We start from the raw sequence: 21,782 nt of genomic DNA on the forward strand, positions 1-21,782 counted from the left end.
TTCTGCTTCTTCTGTCTCGCGCCACGAGCCGCCGCGTGTGCCTCTTGGTGACGATGATGATGATTGCCTTTATGAATGGCTCACGCCCACTCTGGGGGATTGGCCGGGAAACGAATAAGTTATAGATAAAAGTGGTCCCGTGTGAATTGTATGACTAATAAAATTATAGAATAGTTGGAATAATTTATTAATGCTAATTAGGAAATTTGAAATTAGAACCACCCTGATTCAATTAAGAATTTTTCTACAGGGAAACAGACATCTCGGTGACAATGATCTAATGAGGAGGCTTCCAAGGATAGATTATTAGAAGTAATGAAACCCACTCTAATTGGATTAAACACCGTTTTGAGAATGTTTTTCCTCAGTAAATTGAATTGGTCGCACGATAAAAAATGATGTTGGTTGGTTGGTTGATCCTCGGCTACTTGGCGCAACCCACCGTGGGGGATCGGCCATGAAACGGGTGGTACCTTATTTTGGAAATAAGATTGTTTTAAAATCCGAATATGCTTAGTAATGAATAGTATAAAAATAAATTCACTGGTCCAATCCAGATTTTCAAAAAAAGAAAGAAAAAAAGGTTTGAAACAGTTAAATTGTAGATAAACTTAACATTCTATTCTTTTTGTTTCCCGTAAAAAATCGCACACGGCTTCGCAAACGTTCCGGTGGCTAAAGCCCATTTCAGCTGCACCAAAAGAAAGAACCACCGGAAGGAATAAACTCAAGCCCATTCTTCGGAGAGGTTGTTCTAGCAATCGTTTTCTTTGATTTGTGAACAATCTGCATGTTAAAAAGAAATGATGCAGAGATTCACTCTCGTTGCAGTGGAGGCATAAGGGTGACTGTACCAGCCCCGACCTGTGTAGGTAAAAGTTCAGAGGGGGAACTCGGCATCGTATCCTGGTAATTGATATTTCTGCCCTTCTAGTGCAGCACCAACGATTTTTCTATGGATACTTAAGGTGGGGAAACTCAGATGTTGCCAAAGCCGATTTGGCAAAGGTATCCGACGTGGCAAACCTTTCAAATCGCGCCGCTGAGACAAACGCCAAGGTCGGCAAAATAGAGATTATGGGACCATTATGTGATGCCATTATGTGTGCTCGTGCTCCTTCATCGTCCGCGCACTTGCGATCACGGCACATACAACGCCGATATGCTTATCAAAGAAAAATACACTGTGTAGCTCCACTTCAGGAGACGGGACTAGCAATAAATGTTGCAGCAATTTTATCATTTGGCGGCGCTACATTTGACTATATACTCACAAGGATGTCTGCTCTGCTGTATTCGATTACATAAGTGAAAGAAAAACATTACCATTTTAGTGTATTTTTATGTCTTCGTCTTCTTGGTTCTAAATCCGTCTTCTAAATAGATTCTGTATATAACTTCATACTCAGATGTTTACCTCCGCGTGGGTTGTTATCTCTGTCTTGAACTCCATCTGATAGTCTGACCGCTTGCTCGTTTAGCATTTAAATTTATTCGATGTGTTATTCCTAACCTAAATTTCTAGTTACCTTTAACTTCATATGCATTTACCTTAAACATCTTGACGCTCGGTCCTTGGCCCATCCCCCTTTTTTGGGTGGGTGCCATCGGGAAGAGGATATCACTGACAGCGTAAGGAGACTGGGTCTGCCGCATGCAAAATACCCGGATTGTTAAATGACAAAGCTTGAAGTTCATGAAACTGGATGTTCAGTTATTTCGTCGCGCAATTAGCCAGCGGGAGGGACTTCCGATGGTCTTTAGCCAATATACGTGTATAACAATATAGCCACTCGGCAAAGAGGGGGTCACCATGTTCGAGTCCTCGAGAGTACCAGGCGCGTAGTAGAAGCCCCGGGGCACAAAGGCGCAGGCAGCGATGTGCGTTGACTCGTTCGCCATAGCTCCCTGATGAGCTGGCACCCAAATGACCTGCTTTGCGCTAGCTTGTGACGCAGCACTTTCTCGGTATTTTAGCCGTCAGCGGTGCAATCCGGCCCCTGGCAGAGCTCCGGCGCGCAGCTTGCCAGTCCGCGATAATAAACTGCTCTAAATAAATCAATAAGTCATAAAAATGACGGTATATTAGAAATTACCAGTCTTTTATCTATTAACAAATTTATAAAAGCCTTCAGACTCAAAAGTTATTCTATATTTTTATGTAAATTGGACAACTTCTACCTCATACTGGCTTACTTTATTTCTTTAGAGTATATAGAGTAGTAGATCCTTGTATCACTTAATAACATTTGCTGGCAGGCTAGTTGGTGTCACATAGTTCATAAATATAACTCTGCCTTGTGCCTTCTAGGTGTCTTGTTACGTTTGTGCTGCTATACCTATGAAGATTTTTTTCTTTAGTTTTCTATTCGTTTTGTCCGCTTGCCGCAAACAAACACCATTAAAGCTCCCCAGCAGCTGCAGCACCAGCGAGCTTTGGGTGAGAGATCCGACCACCTCGGTCCTCGAACATCACCTACAGCTGGTCGCGAGGGCCCAGGACGCAGTCTGACCTCAAGGCATCTTGAAATAATTACGCCTTCTTCGAAGCTTCTTTTCTTATTATTTCAAAAGCGTGCCGTTAGGCATAGTACTACGCGGTGTCATAACTACACATACAAATTTGATTCATGTCCGACCACCTCGGTCCTCGAGGATCACCTACAGCTGGTCACGAGGGCCCAGGACGCAGTCTGACCTCAAGGCATCTTGAAATAATTACGCCTTCTTCGAAGCTTCTTTTCTTATTATTTCGAAAGCGTGCCGTTAGGCATAGTACTACGCGGTGTCATAACTACACATACAAATTTGATTCATGTATGAAGTCTAGCAGTGAGTAGTGGCACGGTCCGTGAATCAGGCGACCAAGGTGAGTGGTCGGCAGGCCGGGTGGTCCACAGCAAGTGTGTCGCAGTCACATCGCGGTTTGGCGCGTCACAAAATGCTTCTCTTGCAAAACAAAGATACTAAGTTTGTCTTTCTCTTGGCCAAACCCTCGTAGTGGGTAAGCCCCATATAATAAGGAGCAAGTAAGCAAGGACCACCAGTCGCTGACGACATCATGGCTCGGGCTCGCGCTGGCGCGCGTGGAGAAGCTCGCGAAGAAGATACACCCAGGTGCACTGGCAAGGTCACGTTCGCTTAGCGTCGGGCAGTCAATCTCGGAATCAGACTCGGACATCGAGGGCGCGTCGTCGGATGTCGAGGACCTGTGTAGGTAAAAGTTCAGAGGGGGAACTCGGCATCGTATCCTGGTAATTGATATTTCTGCCCTTCTAGTGCAGCACCAACGATTTTTCTATGGATACTTAAGGTGGGGAAACTCAGATGTTGCCAAAGCCGATTTGGCAAAGGTATCCGACGTGGCAAACCTTTCAAATCGCGCCGCTGAGACAAACGCCAAGGTCGGCAAAATAGAGATTATGGGACCATTATGTGATGCCATTATGTGTGCTCGTGCTCCTTCATCGTCCGCGCACTTGCGATCACGGCACATACAACGCCGATATGCTTATCAAAGAAAAATACACTGTGTAGCTCCACTTCAGGAGACGGGACTAGCAATAAATGTTGCAGCAATTTTATCATTTGGCGGCGCTACATTTGACTATATACTCACAAGGATGTCTGCTCTGCTGTATTCGATTACATAAGTGAAAGAAAAACATTACCATTTTAGTGTATTTTTATGTCTTCGTCTTCTTGGTTCTAAATCCGTCTTCTAAATAGATTCTGTATATAACTTCATACTCAGATGTTTACCTCCGCGTGGGTTGTTATCTCTGTCTTGAACTCCATCTGATAGTCTGACCGCTTGCTCGTTTAGCATTTAAATTTATTCGATGTGTTATTCCTAACCTAAATTTCTAGTTACCTTTAACTTCATATGCATTTACCTTAAACATCTTGACGCTCGGTCCTTGGCCCATCCCCCTTTTTTGGGTGGGTGCCATCGGGAAGAGGATATCACTGACAGCGTAAGGAGACTGGGTCTGCCGCATGCAAAATACCCGGATTGTTAAATGACAAAGCTTGAAGTTCATGAAACTGGATGTTCAGTTATTTCGTCGCGCAATTAGCCAGCGGGAGGGACTTCCGATGGTCTTTAGCCAATATACGTGTATAACAATATAGCCACTCGGCAAAGAGGGGGTCACCATGTTCGAGTCCTCGAGAGTACCAGGCGCGTAGTAGAAGCCCCGGGGCACAAAGGCGCAGGCAACGATGTGCGTTGACTCGTTCGCCATAGCTCCCTGATGAGCTGGCACCCAAATGACCTGCTTTGCGCTAGCTTGTGACGCAGCACTTTCTCGGTATTTTAGCCGTCAGCGGTGCAATCCGGCCCCTGGCAGAGCTCCGGCGCGCAGCTTGCCAGTCCGCGATAATAAACTGCTCTAAATAAATCAATAAGTCATAAAAATGACGGTATATTAGAAATTACCAGTCTTTTATCTATTAACAAATTTATAAAAGCCTTCAGACTCAAAAGTTATTCTATATTTTTATGTAACTTGGACAACTTCTACCTCATACTGGCTTACTTTATTTCTTTAGAGTATATAGAGTAGTAGATCCTTGTATCACTTAATAACATTTGCTGGCAGGCTAGTTGGTGTCACATAGTTCATAAATATAACTCTGCCTTGTGCCTTCTAGGTGTCTTGTTACGTTTGTGCTGCTATACCTATGAAGATTTTTTTCTTTAGTTTTCTATTCGTTTTGTCCGCTTGCCGCAAACAAACACCATTAAAGCTCCCCAGCAGCTGCAGCACCAGCGAGCTTTGGGTGAGAGATCCGACCACCTCGGTCCTCGAACATCACCTACAGCTGGTCGCGAGGGCCCAGGACGCAGTCTGACCTCAAGGCATCTTGAAATAATTACGCCTTCTTCGAAGCTTCTTTTCTTATTATTTCAAAAGCGTGCCGTTAGGCATAGTACTACGCGGTGTCATAACTACACATACAAATTTGATTCATGTCCGACCACCTCGGTCCTCGAGGATCACCTACAGCTGGTCACGAGGGCCCAGGACGCAGTCTGACCTCAAGGCATCTTGAAATAATTACGCCTTCTTCGAAGCTTCTTTTCTTATTATTTCGAAAGCGTGCCGTTAGGCATAGTACTACGCGGTGTCATAACTACACATACAAATTTGATTCATGTATGAAGTCTAGCAGTGAGTAGTGGCACGGTCCGTGAATCAGGCGACCAAGGTGAGTGGTTGGCAGGCCGGGTGGTCCACAGCAAGTGTGTCGCAGTCACATCGCGGTTTGGCGCGTCACAAAATGCTTCTCTTGCAAAACAAAGATACTAAGTTTGTCTTTCTCTTGGCCAAACCCTCGTAGTGGGTAAGCCCCATATAATAAGGAGCAAGTAAGCAAGGACCACCAGTCGCTGACGACATCATGGCTCGGGCTCGCGCTGGCGCGCGTGGAGAAGCTCGCGAAGAAGATACACCCAGGTGCACTGGCAAGGTCACGTTCGCTTAGCGTCGGGCAGTCAATCTCGGAATCAGACTCGGACATCGAGGGCGCGTCGTCGGATGTCGAGGTCCGGCTTCGCCTGACATGTCGAATCCTTGGCGTGTCCTGCGGCTGGCCCTCTCGACCGCGTCCCAACCTTTCCGCTGGCTGCTGCGGCAAGTGGCCGCCGGTTATTCCGAGGAGAACGGCGAGCAGCCCGCGAACGACCCTTCTTTCTGGACTCTGTTCGGCGCCTGGCTCAGGGGTCGCAAGATGGAGGCTCTGCTTTTTGCTTACACGGCGGCGGCCACCATGCCGTCCGCGGCCATAGCTGAGATCTTCAGGCAGCAGTCTTGTCGCAGCCTGTCGTACGCTAGGCCCGTCTGCGACAACCTCGCCGACCACGAAGACGAGCGGTGAGTGCTTGCGCGTTTGCTGACCGGAAAGGGGGGGAGGAGGGCTAATTTGGACACTATCAAATTCCGCCATATTGCGAAAATTTGTGATGGTGGCATTTAAGCCAATCAGACGGGCCATAGCAGCCCCCTCTGGGTCAATCAGAGTTGATCAAGGGCGGAATTTGACATGGCGAAATTTGACAATGACCAGAATAGCATCCCTGGCTCATCAAGATGACTTCGATTGGGGAATGGAAGAAATACGAACAACATACGAACAGGCATACGAACAGACACAGACAGACAGGCAGACAGACAGACAGACGGATAGATAGATAGATAGATAGATAGATAGATAGATAGATAGATAGATAGATAGATAGATAGATAGATAGATAGATAGATAGATAGATAGATAGATAGATAGATAGATAGATAGATAGATAGATAGATAGATAGATAGATAGATAGATTTCGATCGTGAGTTTACCTGCTAAATCATTCAAAGAGCGTGAATGTGTGTTTTCTTGGAGGCCAGTTGAGACGCTTACGCTATGTGCCTGTGTACTCGTAGCTACAAGGTGTACGTGCTGTCGCGCCGCTACCTACTCTTGTCGGAAGGCGTGCTCACGCTCACCTCCGCCGTGGTCGCCATCTTGGCGGGCCCGGTGTGCGACAAGTACGGACACCGGACGCTCGTGAGCCTCGCCATCGCGGGCGCCGCGACCACCTCGCTCGTGCGGGTCTTCCTCGCTCTGGGCAGCGGCCACATGCTGGCGCACGTGTTCTCGGTCCTGCCCATGGTGAGCCCCCTTATTAAGGCAAAAGCCTTAGGTGCCTTATCAAATGCGAAGAGTGACTATCGGCGTCTGCGGTGCGTCGGCGTCAGCAAGAGTGATGAAAAAAGTCATCATGGGATTACGTCACGAACCACAGGACAACAGGACCGGAGACGGACCAAGCGCTGAAACCAAAGCTTTATTCCGTATAAGGGAGTGTACTTACGCGCATGAATCATGAAAGGATATGACGGAGAGGACAGCATGTATCAAGGTATTTGTTAAAATTCTATGTAATCAGCTGAAAAATGAAAAGCCATCATCCACGTGAAATATATGCAAGCTCCTTGGTGAGGGGCGCTATCGAAGACACACCCACAAACGTATTACCTTCTTTTGTTTATGCAACAGGCCTCATGTATTTCTGTGCTCGTTGGTCACCATAGCGCCTTCGCATTTTGGGATTGGTCCGTCTATGTGCTGTCGGCCTGTGGTTCGCGATGTTTCTCGCTTTCTATGAAAATGTACCAACCGGCCCAAATAAGCACTCTAGTGATGACGACACCGCAGGAAGTAATCATGACGTCACAGGTCGCCATAATTTGTGACGTGGCGTCATCACATGACATCGCCTCTTGGTCAAAAGTGGGCCGATCCCGGAGGCACTGCAACACCACGTGAGGTGCAGAGTGTTTCCAATGTCTTCGTTCCCGGAGGCAGCGGTAAACCTCGTTGGGTGCAGAAAGCTTTCGAGGAGCTATCAATGCAATCGACTGAGAAGACAACGAGTCGTCTTAGGCAAATGCATAAGGGACCACGTGACATTTTTCGAATGTCCTGGTAGCATTAAAATCAAGCTGTACGAAACGTAAACCATGTTCTTGTTGCTCAACCCTGTGACCATGCTCCTCCGTGGGTTGTAAGATGTACGCTTGGCGGGGGACGGGTTAGGACTGGCCATCAGCCGTAAGCCTTGCTTATATTCTTCAAATTGTCCTCTTCAGTCTGTTCTACTGTTTTGATCACTTATGAGAATGCCGCAACCTAACTTAAACAAGGTGCCATTTTCTCCCGCAACCGTAATCGGCGTAGTCATCGTAACTTTTTAACACGAAAGTGTTTTATGCCGGGGTCCACCAAGTACATCCGTCACGGATATGACGTTGATAAAATGGACGCCAACTGCTGTGAAAGAAAAAAACCAAGAAAAAGACACCCCGCTGGGAATCGAACCCACGACGTTGCGGCCGCGACGGCAAGCGCCCGATGCTCTACCGACTAAGCTAAGTCGGGAGATGCTAGATGCAGCGCGAACGCGCCTTATATCTTTCACACACTCTCTTTCGCGGCGGGCGGAGCGGGGCGGTGCCGCCCTCTGTGAGATGTGAAAAGAGGTAATGCTTCACGATCGACACTTACTAGCGCTTACTCCGATATTGCAAGCGATATCAGAGGTCATGGTTAAAGCGTCTCGATACCAGAGAGGTAGACTGGCCGCGCTGGCGTCGTCGAGGCACCCTTGACGCAGTTACGTTCTTCACCTTTGGCTTCGTGTTAGCGTGCGTCGGCTCGTCGGAGTAGTGTAGCTTCCACGTGCACCAAAGGGATTTCTCCGCCGCCGACTGCTTCAATTGCGAGAGCACCGACTAACAAAACTGCTGCAACACGCGTTGCAGAAAGAACGCGATTTCGACGGGCGAATGTCGTGCCTTGGTGGAGCGAGAGCAGCGCCTGAGAGACAGAGGCCAGCGGGACGCACGCGTTTGCGGCTCAGGCTACGAACCTCTACCTCCCGTGTTCCTGAAGCGCAGTGTGTGTTATGTATGCATGAGCACAAGCGTCGGCTACCCATTACTAGAAAGCGCACACCGTGCCGTTTCTCTCCTTAATTGACGACGCTTTGAAGAAGTGCATACCGGGTACCAGTGTTGATTATGAGCTTGTTGATATCATCCTTACGCGGGATTCAAGATTCGCTGTGTCCAGATATATGTTCACACCGTCAGCTACCACAACGGTTTAATCATGATCATGGGCGTTAGTCGTCGCGATAGAGACATGCTGTCAACATGGGTGCATTCACGTCAAACGGTGCTATAGCTGCCAAACACGAATAGACATTGTGCAAGCTCTCATATATCACTACACAATAAGCAGTACTTCTGTGAAGACACGTTTCACTTTCGTGTTATACCGATTCCTATGACGGAGGGATCAGCCATGTTTTTTTAACGTTATATAACCGCCATTTTCCCGTCTGAAAGGTTTAAGGACTCCTGGCAGGAATATTGTCAGAGACTAACAACTAGTAACAGTACGAGATATTTGCATGTCTCATACCTACCTACAAGCTATAGCTATTTGTCTGAGCTGTTAGCACATAGCGGTCTGGTGCGGGTGGGCTCCTTCATGCCTTGCGGTATGAATCGGGTACCTTTTCATTGTCCATCTTGGGAAATCTATAGCTCGAACATTCTTGGGATTGGTCAGTCTCCTGGAGAGGAACCACGCGGGCTGGTGAAACCATGAGCGCTGGCCGATCGTTCAAGCCACCTCTCTATCTCTGCGCAGGGTCTGACGGGAGGTCACGTGCTTATGCTCGCCTGCTGCTACTACGTGGTGACGAAGCGCACCCAAGCTAGGCTCTTTCGAACAGTCAGGTAAGTCCCTTAGTCAGCCGAGAGGGAACTTGACAATTTCTTTTTGAAGGTATGCAAGCATCGTCAAAGGGAATCATTCAGCCACTGCTGGAGCTAGAAGTATTGGCGTTGTGAAGCCCTGCCTGAGTAGGGGTGATATCGAACTCATGGCTTCAAGAAAGAGTTCGAAGAATGAGGTATAGAAGGTTCGCCTTCAGCACTTCTCAAGTTTACGAGCAGTGTAAGACGCAATAGGAGGCCGACAAGGCGTGTCGTAATCTGCAGTGTTCACGTGCGTAGCGACCTCGTTATTTGGACACGAAGGCTATACGTAAGTGTTTTATGCTACACGTTCAGCTTTCTTTCTTTTTTGTTTATTTTCAATAAATTTTATTCTGAAGACACTCTGTGGGCTATAGTAGAAATTCCCTGTAATGTACATTTATTTCAATACTATTCTAGAGCAAAGCTACATATAACTACATCATTCGTAACCCGCGAACGGTTATTTACTCAAAAATTACCTGCTCAATAGAAAACTATCATCGTCACGAATCTATCTACCTTCAAATAAAAAAAAAAAAAGCGACCGTGGCCATCCAGACCTGGGCTCAGAAGGCTGCTGACGAATTGGGCGAATTGACTGACGTGACGGCGACCGCGAGGGAAATAAAAATATGAACATATCGTAACTCCGCGAACTGCGAACGTATAGTCGACGATTGCCTTTTAAACAGAAAACTCTAACCACGCATGTGCCACAGCAGTTGGGCAAACCTCAGTACTCACCACTGGTTCACTAAAGACAAACATGAAAAAAGTGAAGAAATGAATAAATTAATTAATCAATTAACAAATAAATAAGTAAATTAATAACCTGCGCTCTACACTTCTGGTCCTCGCAAATCAAGGCGGTGTTACTTAAAAGCAGCATACGATAAATTCAAAAATTATAAATAAAGGTATAAACAATTGAAATAAATAAATAAATACGTGTGATACACAGCTTCGCTGGTCATTCACCTTCACAGAGTGGAGTAGCTCACGGATTTTTCGTAAGTTTAAAAACTCTCATATTTTTGTGCAGTAATTATAAAGGCGGACTTCAGCAATTTAAACCCGGCGGACGGGCGCCAGGACGTTGGCAAGGTGTACATCATGAAACAACGTGACGACGTCAAAGAATTTCCACTGCGCCATAGCGAGAGGCTATTAGGTCTCGCGAAGGTGTCTCCGCCAGTTCGACGATACGTCGACCACGGGTCCAATTCATGTTCCCCAGGTTTTACCTGCTAGAAGTGGCGGCGCTCATCGGCCGTGCAGTTGGCTGGCTCATGGGCTGGCTGCTGCACTCGGTCCTCGGTCACCACGTGTCGCTGTGGTCGGCGCTGGCAGTGCAGTGCTTCCTGCTAGCGACGCTGTGGGCGAGCCCCAACGTCAGGTATGTGCTCACATTAAGTCAAGCTATTAATTTGGTGCGATGTAGCGCGAAGGCAAGATAAGCGCTGGTCATTAAGAGGAACAGATTGGATTCGGAAGAAAATGCAAGCGCGCGAGAGGGCGGGGGGGGGGGGGGGGGTTGAAAGTTTGCGGAGATAAGGTGGTCGCTTCAAGTACAGGACCGAGTTCATTGGCGAAACACAGGACCGAGTTCATTGGCGAAACATGTGATAGGCTTTTGCCCTGCAGTGACTGCAGTTAGGGTGATAAGGGTGAATCAAGCACGTTTCCCATTGATGACTGTAGGTTGCATTCAACAGATTGTCCACGGTTCTGTAGCATGCTTGTTTCTGGCAGGTCCGGTGTACAGTACGTTACACTGTTAAAGGGAAAACTCCCATGAACACCTTTCATTTTGCCGGCCCTCTAACAGCAAGTGGATAGGGAAACATTGTTCATGCACTGCACGAGTCTGTCAAAAAGAGGCAGAACTGTCAACCACCAGTAGTTTCATGCAAATCTAAGCCACTATGTTTTTGCAAGAGAGCGAAATCCAAACATGCCCTGCACGCAAGTGTTCCCTTTAACAGTGGACCCGTCTGTACGTCAACCGGCCCCTGATCACCATATTGGATCAGCTTGGAGTTTTGTCTCGCAGCTTCGTATCGTCCTACGTCTTTTCGCGCTATTTTCATTCATCATGAACTACCAACTCGCCCAACACTCTATTCTTATAAGTTACATAGCCGAAGTCGCTTTTTCCCCAATAAAAACTAACTAACTAACTAACTAACTAACTAACTAACTAACTAACTAACTAACTAACTAACTAACTAACTAACTAACTAACTAACTAACTAACTAACTAACTAACTAACTGACGACTGACTGACTGACTAACTAACCAGCGAACTAACACTAACTAACTAACTAACTAACTAACTAACTAACTAACTAACTAACTAACTAACTAACTAACTAACTAACTAACTAACTAACTAACATCGTCATCCGGCTACATCCGGGTGAGCGCTGGATAGACCGGATGTCATGTCGTGGCCTTCGGAGAAGAAATTTTAATGTCACCAGCCAGGTCAGTGAGAAGCCCAGCAGTGCTTCTGTCCGCCATAATCGTCGCCTCCTTCGCAGGGACTCTTCGACGAGCTCGACGGGCAAGCTGAACCAGCTGAGGCTGCTGGTGAGCAGGGAAAACGCTCGCGAGGCGGCGATGATGCTTGGCGGCCACCGGCGGATCCGAGGCACGCTCAGGCTGCTGTTCGTGCTGCAGGCGCTCATCGCGGCCATCAATTACGGTCAGTGGTTTCTAAGTTAAGACTACTGCATTAACGATTATTAAGGCTCGAGCCTTGTGTGGCTCATGAGTAAAAAGAAAACATGGTTGATCCCTCCGTCATAGGAATCGGAATAACACGAAAGTAAAACGTGTCCTTACAGAAGTAGTTGAATGTTTGTTATAAATTTATATGAGAGAGTTTGCACAATGTATATAGATGTCTAGCAGCTATAGCACCGTTTAACGTCGATGCACCCACTTTGATGCTTAGTGGTTCATCTCCATCCCGACGACTAACGTACCCGTTCAATGATTAAGCAAACTCGTGTGGTAGCTGTAGTAGTTAATGGTGAAAGCGTAATCAGAGAACGAGGTGTGATAGCCAGAAGAGCGTCGCATATTGGACGCAGAACTTGGTCGCCATTCCGCGGCATGTTAAAGTGTGATTGAACACCACGGCCGGACTAGAGGGAAACGCAAAGCGCGTCGCGCCGCCCCTGTAGCCCGGCCACGATTTTTCTCGGGGGAAGCGTAAGCGGGGAACGCGGTGCTACAGCCAGGTGAGGCAGGCGCGCGTCCCAGAGGTATTTTTGGTTTGGATTAGCGTGATGCTATGAGCGAGACCGACGCTTTTACGACGCTTGTGCTAAGATCGCCACCTCACGGCGTGTTAAGGCATTGACAAAATTCAACTTCTATTGAAAACGCGCCGAATGGGACGGACGTTTAACACGTTGCAGGTGCTAATCGCGGAGGACACAGTAATGACGAATTACTTTGCTTTACCGCTCCCAGAGGGCAACACCACCCCGCCGACCAGGAGAGTGGTAGATATAAAAGGCGCATTTGTAATGCCTGTAGAGTCTGTGACCGTGGCGGAGTGGATAGTGTGCCCGGCATCTGTTCTTGCGGACCGAGCCGTCGTGGGCTCGGTGCCCGTTGACAGAACTTTTTTTCTTTGCCATCTGATGGTGTACATTTTTTCAACGTCATTTCCGTGACGGAAATACGTCACTGAAGTCTTGGTGGACCCCGGCATAAAACACTTTCGTGTTAAAAATTTGGCGTCTCGCGGCGGGAGCACGAATGCTATACTAAAGGTCACGTGTGCCGCACATCCGCACTAAAGTGAGAATTATTTAAAATTAAATATGAATGGGAAATAAAGGTGAATTAAGGAGAACAAGACGTGAACTAAGGTAAGTTAAAAGTGAATAACACGTGAGGTGAACGTTAAAGGGACACTAAAGATAAAAACAATTTTTCTAATAGTAGTAAATTACTCTTTCACAACCGCAAAATCACCACGCTTGTCGCGAGAAGGTGCTTGCCAAGAGAGAAAACGCGCAAAAAGAAAATGCGGGTGGCGACGCCACCTTGAAATTCCCGCACCAATCGCCGTGACGTCACAGATTTTGACGGCGTCTGCTAGGCCCTACATAGTTCCTAATCAGTAAAAATGAAGCACATTGTCCTCTGAGGGTGCCATAGATTCAACATGATTTTCGGGAGATTTGGTTGAGCCAATTTCGCCAAAATACGAAAAGTGCACTGAAATCTGTGACGTCACGCGCGGAGATTTTGGCGCGAAATCTAAAAATGATACTTTGGCTTTGATTTTCTCGTCGATTAACAAACTTATGATGGTGAAATCGACATTAGAGTTCTCAGAGCACAATTTATCAATCTAAACCGATTCATTGTTTCACTTTAATGTCCTTTTAATGTTATAGGGCCCGTAAACCGCTCCTGTAGCTCAAAGACGCGAGAGTGCTTTCGTTCTCGTCTTCACTACCCTTCCTACAGGCGATATTGGCGATATCTCCTCCTCGCCACATATTTCTTCATAAAGCACAATGTCAGTACGAAACACTGAGCCTATCAGGATTTCGCGCTTGTCGGTTACACGCTGTTACCTGCGCTTGCGCATTCGTAAACATACAAAACGAAGGGAAATAAGTTGATCGCGCACGATAGACATGCTTGACAAGGAAGAACGGGTGGGCGACTGCATGGCAAAGCAGGGCAGGAGACAATTCACAACCGATATTTCTCGCATATGGACCAATCGAGAGTATGTACCTTAATGACTTCACCTGAATCACCCTTCTTGCGTCACGAAGTGCGCCTAAAATACGACAAGCGCCAAGAGAGAATAACTCGCCCGTTCTTTTGTATTTTCGGAGGCTATATTTAGGAGCCATTTAATGTGAGGTGAATCGGAGGTGGACGTTAAAGGTGAATAAAATGTAAATCAGTAATAATAACTGCTGGGGTTTAACGTCCCAAAGCCACGATATGATTATGAGAGACGCCGTAGTGGAGGGCTCCGGAAATTTTGACCACCTGGGGTTCTTTAACGTGCACCTAAATCTAACTACACGGGCCCCAAGCATTTTCGCCTCCATGGAAAATGCTGCCGCCACGGCCGGGATTCGATCCCGCGACCTGCGGGTCAGCAGTCGGGCACCATAACCACTAGACCATCGTGGCGGGTAAAATATAAATCAGGGTGAAGCAAACGTGAAAAAAAAAGTGTATCAAATTTGAATACTGGTGAATTAAAGAGAACAAGACGGAAATTAAGGCGAGTTCAAAGTGAATAACATGTGAGTTAATGTAAACGGTGAATGAAATGTAAATCAGAATTAATCAAACGTGAAAAAAAGTGAACAAGTTTTATAAAAGGTAAATGAAATGTGAATTAACAGTGAACCTAACGTGGGAGCACCGGCTTTCGCCTTTGCTCTCTTTAGCGTTAACCATAGCAACTGTCTTTTTTTTTACTGCGGTTGTAGTATTAGTGGTCGTTGTCGTAGTAGTTAGTAGTAGTCAGTGGTAGTTCTGGTGGTGGTGGTGGTAGTAGTAGTAGTAGTAGTAGTAGTAGTAGTAGTAGTAGTAGTAGTAGTAGTAGTAGTAGTAGTAGTAGTGTTAGTGGTAGTAGTAATAGGAGTGTTCCATGAGTGTACTTTGCCCCTCCAGCTCAGCTTTAAAATTTTTTAGTAATATTTTAAACCATTGAAAGCGTTTACTTTACACTCGACGCAGGGCCCGATGAGATCCTGTACCCCTATGCCCGGCTGGCGTACCACTGGACGTATTCGCACTTCGCGATCGTCTCGGCTGTCGGCGGCCTGTTGGTCGGGGTGATCGGAGTGTTCGCCATTGGCTGCATGCGCGTCGTCGGCGTCAACGACGTCACCTTCATGAACATCGGCGCCATGTTTGGGGGCGTCCGCGACCTGATCATCGGCCTGACGCGGATGTCCACCGTGTTCTACTTCAGTGAGCTCTTCACTCCATTCATGCATTCATTTAGGCGTAACGCTTGAGATTTTGGAGAAAAAGGGAACAAATGCGATGAAAATACAGGCATATGAACCAGGTTGCTCCTGGTTTGCTACCCTACACTGAAAGATAGGAGGCAGGGAAGGGGGGAGGGAAGCTGCAGAAAAGAAAAACTAGGCATTCGCCTAAGACGACTCGAACTCGCGAGCCACCTTCTTTTTCTTCTCAGTCGATATACTGACCCTCCCCCGCCCCCCTCCAAAAGCTTCCTGCACCTAACGTGGTTTTGTATTGCCTCCAGGATCGGTGGCATTGCAAGGTTTCTGCACCTCACCTGGTTTTGCACTGCCTCTGTGATCGGCCCACCTTTTACCAATCGACGATGCCATGTGATGCGATCACGTGACATTACTTTATGTGATGTAAATGTAACGTCATGATGACGCCATATGGTGACGTCATCGCGTAATAATTTTTTGCATCACTCGTGTTGACGCCGACGCCGAGGGACGCCTCCTCCGACGGTCAATTTGCGCGTTTGATGAGGCATCTAAGGCTTTCGCCTTTAAAATGCAGAATGAAGGAGAATAAGTGATACTGGCGCACGCACATAACAACGTTCCACGCGCAGCCCAGGCGGTCGCCGAGCTCGGCAATGCTAGTGTAGACCGCAACGTAGATGACGGTCTAGGTCACGGTCCAAGTACTTCTTTACTTCAGTGAATGCCCGGTCGTTAAGCCTGGCTAAAGCGGCACCAGGTGTCTGTTTTTCATCGCTTTCATCGCACAGTATTGTGTAGCATTGGTAGTACTAGTTACAGAACGAACGCGCATAGCTGATGCCCTATATAGTTCAGATTAGGAAGCGCACTCTGTGTGTAGAGTATAGATAAGCGATGGTTTGTTCGAGTTAACAGTATGTGACACCCTATGATTGCGCGGCCTGATAAGCAAATTTGCATGCGTGTGTAAACGGATGTCCGGTGACTCAACGCGCGGGTATATATTTGGAGATTGCTGCGAGAGTCCTTTGTCGGCGAAGTACGTTTGTTATACTGTTAAACATTGTTTGTTGGCGCAAACTGAAACATGACGAAAGGACAGCAAACACGCGATTGGCGCTTCGTGTACATACGTTGTACCTTTGTATATCGTAGTTCGCGCTGCGCCAACAAAACAATGTTTGATTGGTGCTTCGTGTACATACGTTGTACCTTTGTATATCGTAGTTCGCGCTGCGCCAACAAAACAATGTGTTGAGTTGGGCCAGCTGGTACACACATTCCTTTGAAATGAGATTAGGAGGCATATTTTGCTATTTTGTAGGTTATTAGTAAGCTCTTTAACTATTTGTCGAGTACTGCCTTCGCAAAACCTATCCATGGCTTGGCTTGGCTGCAGGCTACATATTGGCCGTGCCACAAGGGGTAGCACCGGTGGGCCTCAAGTCGTACTTCTCCAAGCTAGTTCCGACGGACGAAAGCGGTAAGAGGTTTACCTATACCTGTAAAATGATCTACGTATTTCAGTCACCATTGCCGAGTTAGCGGTATATTTTTACTGGCACGAACACCGAGTGACTCTTCTTTATCTTCGAAGCCCTTCAGGTCCAGCACTTGCTTTCTGTTTTCCGAATACTTAGAAAGATTATTGAGAGAAATAGTACGAAGTCGATGATTCTGGTTTAAGTTAAGGGTTATATTGAATACATATGATATGGGAGCAGAAGGTTACTTAAGATAATTGTCAATTAAATGTTCAAGATAGTTATTGAAAATTAATTGAATGAGTTCATCGAAATAGCAGACGGTTTTCAGACGCTTAATGGCTTAACAATTAAAAAAAAATTACTTTCTAGACTATCAGGGCCATTTTTCGCGTTTTTAGGTGCGACAAGTTTCACAAATATCAGTCGAGCATTTCCACAATGATGGCTTTATCTCAATAGTTTCAATAGTGAGCAGCGGCCGAGCTGTTCACCTTCAGCGTTGATTCAGGTGGCTCCTGAGAACGCTCACTTGATTCAGCGTTAACTGCTTTTACGACAGGAATCTGAATGCGATTACGAGTCGGTGAAATGGGTGAAAAATCAACTGCGCGCTGTCCTAAGGATGCGGTCTCCGATTTTTATTCATCATCGCCTTTTTTTTGCATCTGCTTTTTTTTTATTAACGCTCAGAACTCAATCGGTAGTAAACTGAGGTTCAAGAAGCAGTTTCTTTGGCTTCGCATAGAGAAACGAAACGATTTTCTGGCCTTTGGAATTAAAAAAAAAAAGACACCTAGAGTGAAATAGAGCATGACGTTGAAAATATTTTTTTTGCTATATTGTTTGTCTTATGTTTTGTACCATGGTCAGCGTAGTTGTCTGAAAATCTTCCCTAGCTTTTTTTTCCTTTTGCACTACTTGTGTATTCGCATGTATAGTCGTAAAGAAGTTTTAGTTTCTTGTATGATTGATTACCTTTTGCATGCGTTTTCTTCCTTTTTTTTATGCTGTTTCACTGTATTCTTGGGCTTTCGCACCGGCGAGCAGTGCATGGGGTAGGGAGGCCTCTGTCAGGCAGTTGCATCCGCCTTTATCCCCTGCACCTCAGACAGTGAGTGTCTCAATAAACAATACACAAAAAAGTCAATTATTAAGCAAACAGGGACATTAAATGTGATTTGAGAGGCCTTTGAACGAATAATAGTGCATTTGACTGACGTTGGCAGACTGTTGGCTAATGTGAGCTATCCGCTCTTACAACAATGTCACACGGTCCCTTATGCATGTGACACGTCTAAGACAACTCTCGAAGGCCGAAGCCATCGTCTTCCTCTCAGTCAAGTATATTGACTCCCCACCCCCGACCCCAAAGCTTCTGGCAACCATTATGGTTTTGCTGCTTCCGGGATCGGCCCACCTTTGACCAAGCGGTGATGTCACGTGATGACGTCATAATGTGACGCCACGTCACGCGATGTCATAGTGACATCATGACGACAAGTTTTAGCGACCTGTGACGTTATGATGGCGTCATATGGTGACGGCATCACATGGAGATTTTTGGCATCACTCGTGTTGACACCGCCAATGGTGACTTTTCACGTTTGATGAGGCATCTAAGGCTTTCACTTAAAATGGATGTGTGCTGCTAAGCCTCTGCTTCACTCCTGTACGTGCTTCGCACACTATAGTGCTGATAGTTTCCATTGAAGGAATTCGCCGGCAATAATGCTTTCGCTTTTCTTCAACTCTTATGGTACCATCTTGACTGTTCTTTGCATCTCTATCGACACTGGTGCCCTCTTTGACGTGCCCAGGCAAGTTCATGGCCCTGGTGACTGCCTGCGAGTCTGTGTTCACCGTGCTCAGCAGAGTGGTGCTGTCGTTCACCTTCGACGTCGCCTCGGCCTTGTTCTTGGGCCTGCCCTTTATCGTCTGCGCCGCGCTTGCCGTGCCCGTCGTCTCACTCTCGGGGTGAGTACAATGTGCAGGGAGCACAGTGCGCTGTGCTGAGCCAAACTTCCAGTGAGTATAGTATGGTGAGTGCAATGCGTTGAGCACAGTGGGCTAAGCACAGTGTGGAGAGCACTGTGCGATAACCTTAGTGTAGTTTTTAATCACTAGCAGTTCCTTCCATTAGCACGCATTCAATGACGCTTCAGCGTGCAGCGAGTACAACCTTGTGAGTATAGAGCGTGATGAGGGCAGTGTGCTAAGCACAGTGCGGCGAGCACAGCGCGCTAAGCACAGTATAGCTTTTATTCACGAGCAGCTGCTCTCCTTAACGCGTATTAATTGACGCTTCAATCGACCGACTTCACATCGTTCAGAACGCATGCGCCGCCGGCCTTTGCGGGGACACGTTTTATGGTAATCCCCTGTTTTCCCATTGTGATTGTACCCAATTATTAATTTCTTGAGTTTTACTTGCCGAAACCACGATGTGATTGATACTCGCCATAATGGAGGGCTCCGGAAATTTCGACCACCTAGTTTTTTAACGAGCACTGACGTCGCACAGTACACGGGTGTCTACCATTTCGCCTCCACCGAAAGGCGACCGCCGCGGCTAGGATCGAACCCGTGACTTTCGGGGCAGCAGCTGTGTACTTGTATTCAAGGCAACATTGGGTTCGCTTGCATGAATTCCAATAGCGCGAGAGAGTCGAATCAAACGTCGAGCTGACCCTGCAGCACCCGACTGCGTTTGTACGATGCACTCTGTTAAGGGGCACTTAAATTGCGCGATGATGCGCACTCTCTCTCTAAAGCACATCGTGTTACTGGTCTCAACTCTCCCAAATAATGAAAGGCCAGTGAGCTCCCGAGGGAACCTGCGAACAGTGCCATAGCAGCGAAGTGGGGCCCGTGTTTATGCATGCTGCAAGGTCGCATAAGGGTGCTTCTTCGAGAGCACCTCTGCCTAACAGAAAAGCACCCTTCGCAGGCTATAATCAGTGATGACTGCAAAACTATGAAAGGCACATTTTTAATGCTATGAACTAGTCCTGTAATAGAAAAGGCCGGCAGCGTCTATGAAAAATAAACGACGCGTGAGGACGCCTCATTATCAGTAGGCGTAAGAGCATCATTATTTCGGCAGGAATTTAATGGGGCTCAAATGAAAGTGCGGTAGAAAGTATCGTGTTTCTCGTTGCACGGCAGAAAATTCTTGTCAACTCGTTATCGACAACAGCACTTGGTTATATTCGACGTTGTCCTAACTTTAGTCTATTATACTGGCATCTCTACCTTTTACCCTTGTCAAAATGTGGCAGTCGAACTCTGGACCAGAGTACGAACTCTTGCGCTCTGTAGCAAGACAACGTAATCAATAAGCCGCTACGGCTATAGCATGTACTTTTCCTTTCCATTATTGGGTTCACAGTTAGTGTTCCTTTCGGACCACAATATGATCACGGTGTACTTGTTCGTGTTTACCAGCTCTGTATAAAAGTAGTAAGGAAGAAACCTTTTGACGTTAAGCTCTCTCCTTTCAGGTTTCTTGACCCAACGCCGGAATCGAGCAGTTCTAGTAGCGGCAGTGGGCCGGCCCCGGCCGGCGAGCAAGGCGCGGACGACGGCGGTGCCGCCGCAGCAGCAGCAGAGGTACCGGGTTCGGCTCCCGTAGCTGCGGCGGCTGGCGGCATGCTCGCCGAACCCCTGCGAAAGCTCGGGGGCGCTCTGACGGTGCCAGTTGCGGTGCAGGCTGCTCAGGCACAGGCCGCACGCGTACTGCCGGCCGCCGCGCACCTGGTGGCTGCCGCCGTGTCTCATCCGGGACAGCAGCGCCACCCTCCGGCGACGGGGCCCGCAGTTCGGTCGTGATGGGCCCGTCTGCCTCCTCACGGCTTCCCTCGAAACGAGTGAGAGAATGCGGACGCAGCTGCGGGCTCTTCATTAAGATTGATGCTGTAAAGACCAGCGTATAAATTAACTAGAAGTTATTGGATCCTCGAGAGTTTACGAACGGGGTTGCTGGTAACGATGTATCTTTGATTAGCAGCGCGACAGCCGACATACTAAAGAAAGAAAGAGAGAAAGGGGGGCTGTGCTTTCTTGTCCGTTCTCTCCCTGTTCTTTTAAAAGTGGAGTTGTTTAAGCCAAACATCCATTTGGGCTAGTTGGTAACGATTCATCTTAAAAGGAAGAAAGGAGGCGCAATACAAAACAAGGTCGTAAAGAAGAGAAGGACGACACAGGCGCACAAGTCGTTCTGTTCTGTATGTCCCTGTTTTGTATTGCGCCCCCTTTTTTTGCTTTTGAGATAAGTTGTTTAAGCCGAATGTTAGGCTGTGCAGAGCGAGCAGAAAACTATCATCATCATGAACGCGCTCTCTTCGTACTCGCCTTCATCTTCTGCTACGCTCCCAGAACACGTGCGACGATTTGTCCGGCGTGGGATGAAATTACTCTGATGGGCGAGAGAACCGATTACAGAGAAAGAGAGAGAGGGAAAGAAAAAAGATAGAAATAGAGCGAAAGAAGGGGAAGAGAGAAGAAAAAGATAAAAAGAAAGAGAGAGAAAGATATAAAAAGAAACAGGCAGAAAAAAGAGAGCATAAAAAAAGAGAGAGAGAGAGGGAAAGACGAAGCAATAATTAGAGAGAGACAGAAAGGGACAAAAGGTAGAAAGAGCAAGAGAGAGAAAGACATAAATGGAAGTAAAGAGACAAAAAAGAGATAGAAAAAAAAAGAGAGAAAGAGAAACAAGGCAGGCCGCCCAGCTCCGCACTTCCTTCAGGCTTGGCACCACTAGTGCGAAATTGCCTTACGTTTTTTTTTTTTTTTTTTTTTGTCGTGCAGCTTACCAAATAAATTATGGGTTGTTAAGTGCCGAAACCGTGATATGATGATCAATAAGGTTGAAGATGGTTGAAAAAAAAAAGCACGCATTCTTTCGAGTCCTTCGGGGCACGCTTTCTCTATTATAGCCAAGATGTCATTCTTGTCCTGCAAACGCATACCGCCATAACTGGGGCCAGGTAGCCG

At 47.0% G+C, this 21,782-nt stretch overlaps 1 protein-coding gene across 1 annotated transcript; it reads left to right on the top strand.

Moving 5' to 3' along the window:
- The first annotated feature begins 5,568 nt into the window (after nt 1-5,568).
- LOC119405442 (uncharacterized) lies at nt 5,569-20,636 on the top strand. Its single transcript, XM_037672278.2, has 9 exons — nt 5,569-5,879; nt 6,436-6,664; nt 9,212-9,300; nt 10,562-10,720; nt 11,869-12,032; nt 15,062-15,298; nt 16,703-16,786; nt 18,608-18,764; nt 20,291-20,636. Exons 1-9 carry the CDS (start codon nt 5,569-5,571, stop codon nt 20,616-20,618), a joined length of 1,758 nt encoding a protein of 585 aa, XP_037528206.1. The 3' UTR covers nt 20,619-20,636.
- Nucleotides 20,637-21,782: the final 1,146 nt, after the last annotated feature.

This window comes from Rhipicephalus sanguineus, chromosome 9 (genome assembly GCF_013339695.2).
Source record: "Rhipicephalus sanguineus isolate Rsan-2018 chromosome 9, BIME_Rsan_1.4, whole genome shotgun sequence".
Lineage (NCBI taxonomy): Eukaryota > Metazoa > Arthropoda > Arachnida > Ixodida > Ixodidae > Rhipicephalus > Rhipicephalus sanguineus.

Coding starts and splice junctions, on each gene's coding strand:
- LOC119405442 (XM_037672278.2), top strand. CDS start 5,569: ATGTCGAATCCTTGGCGTGTCCTGCGGCTGGCCCTCTCGACCGCGTCC. Junction 6,665..9,211: donor TGTTCTCGGTCCTGCCCATG/GTGAGCCCCCTT, acceptor ATCTCTGCGCAG/GGTCTGACGGGAGGTCACGT. Junction 18,765..20,290: donor CCCGTCGTCTCACTCTCGGG/GTGAGTACAATG, acceptor CTCTCCTTTCAG/GTTTCTTGACCCAACGCCGG.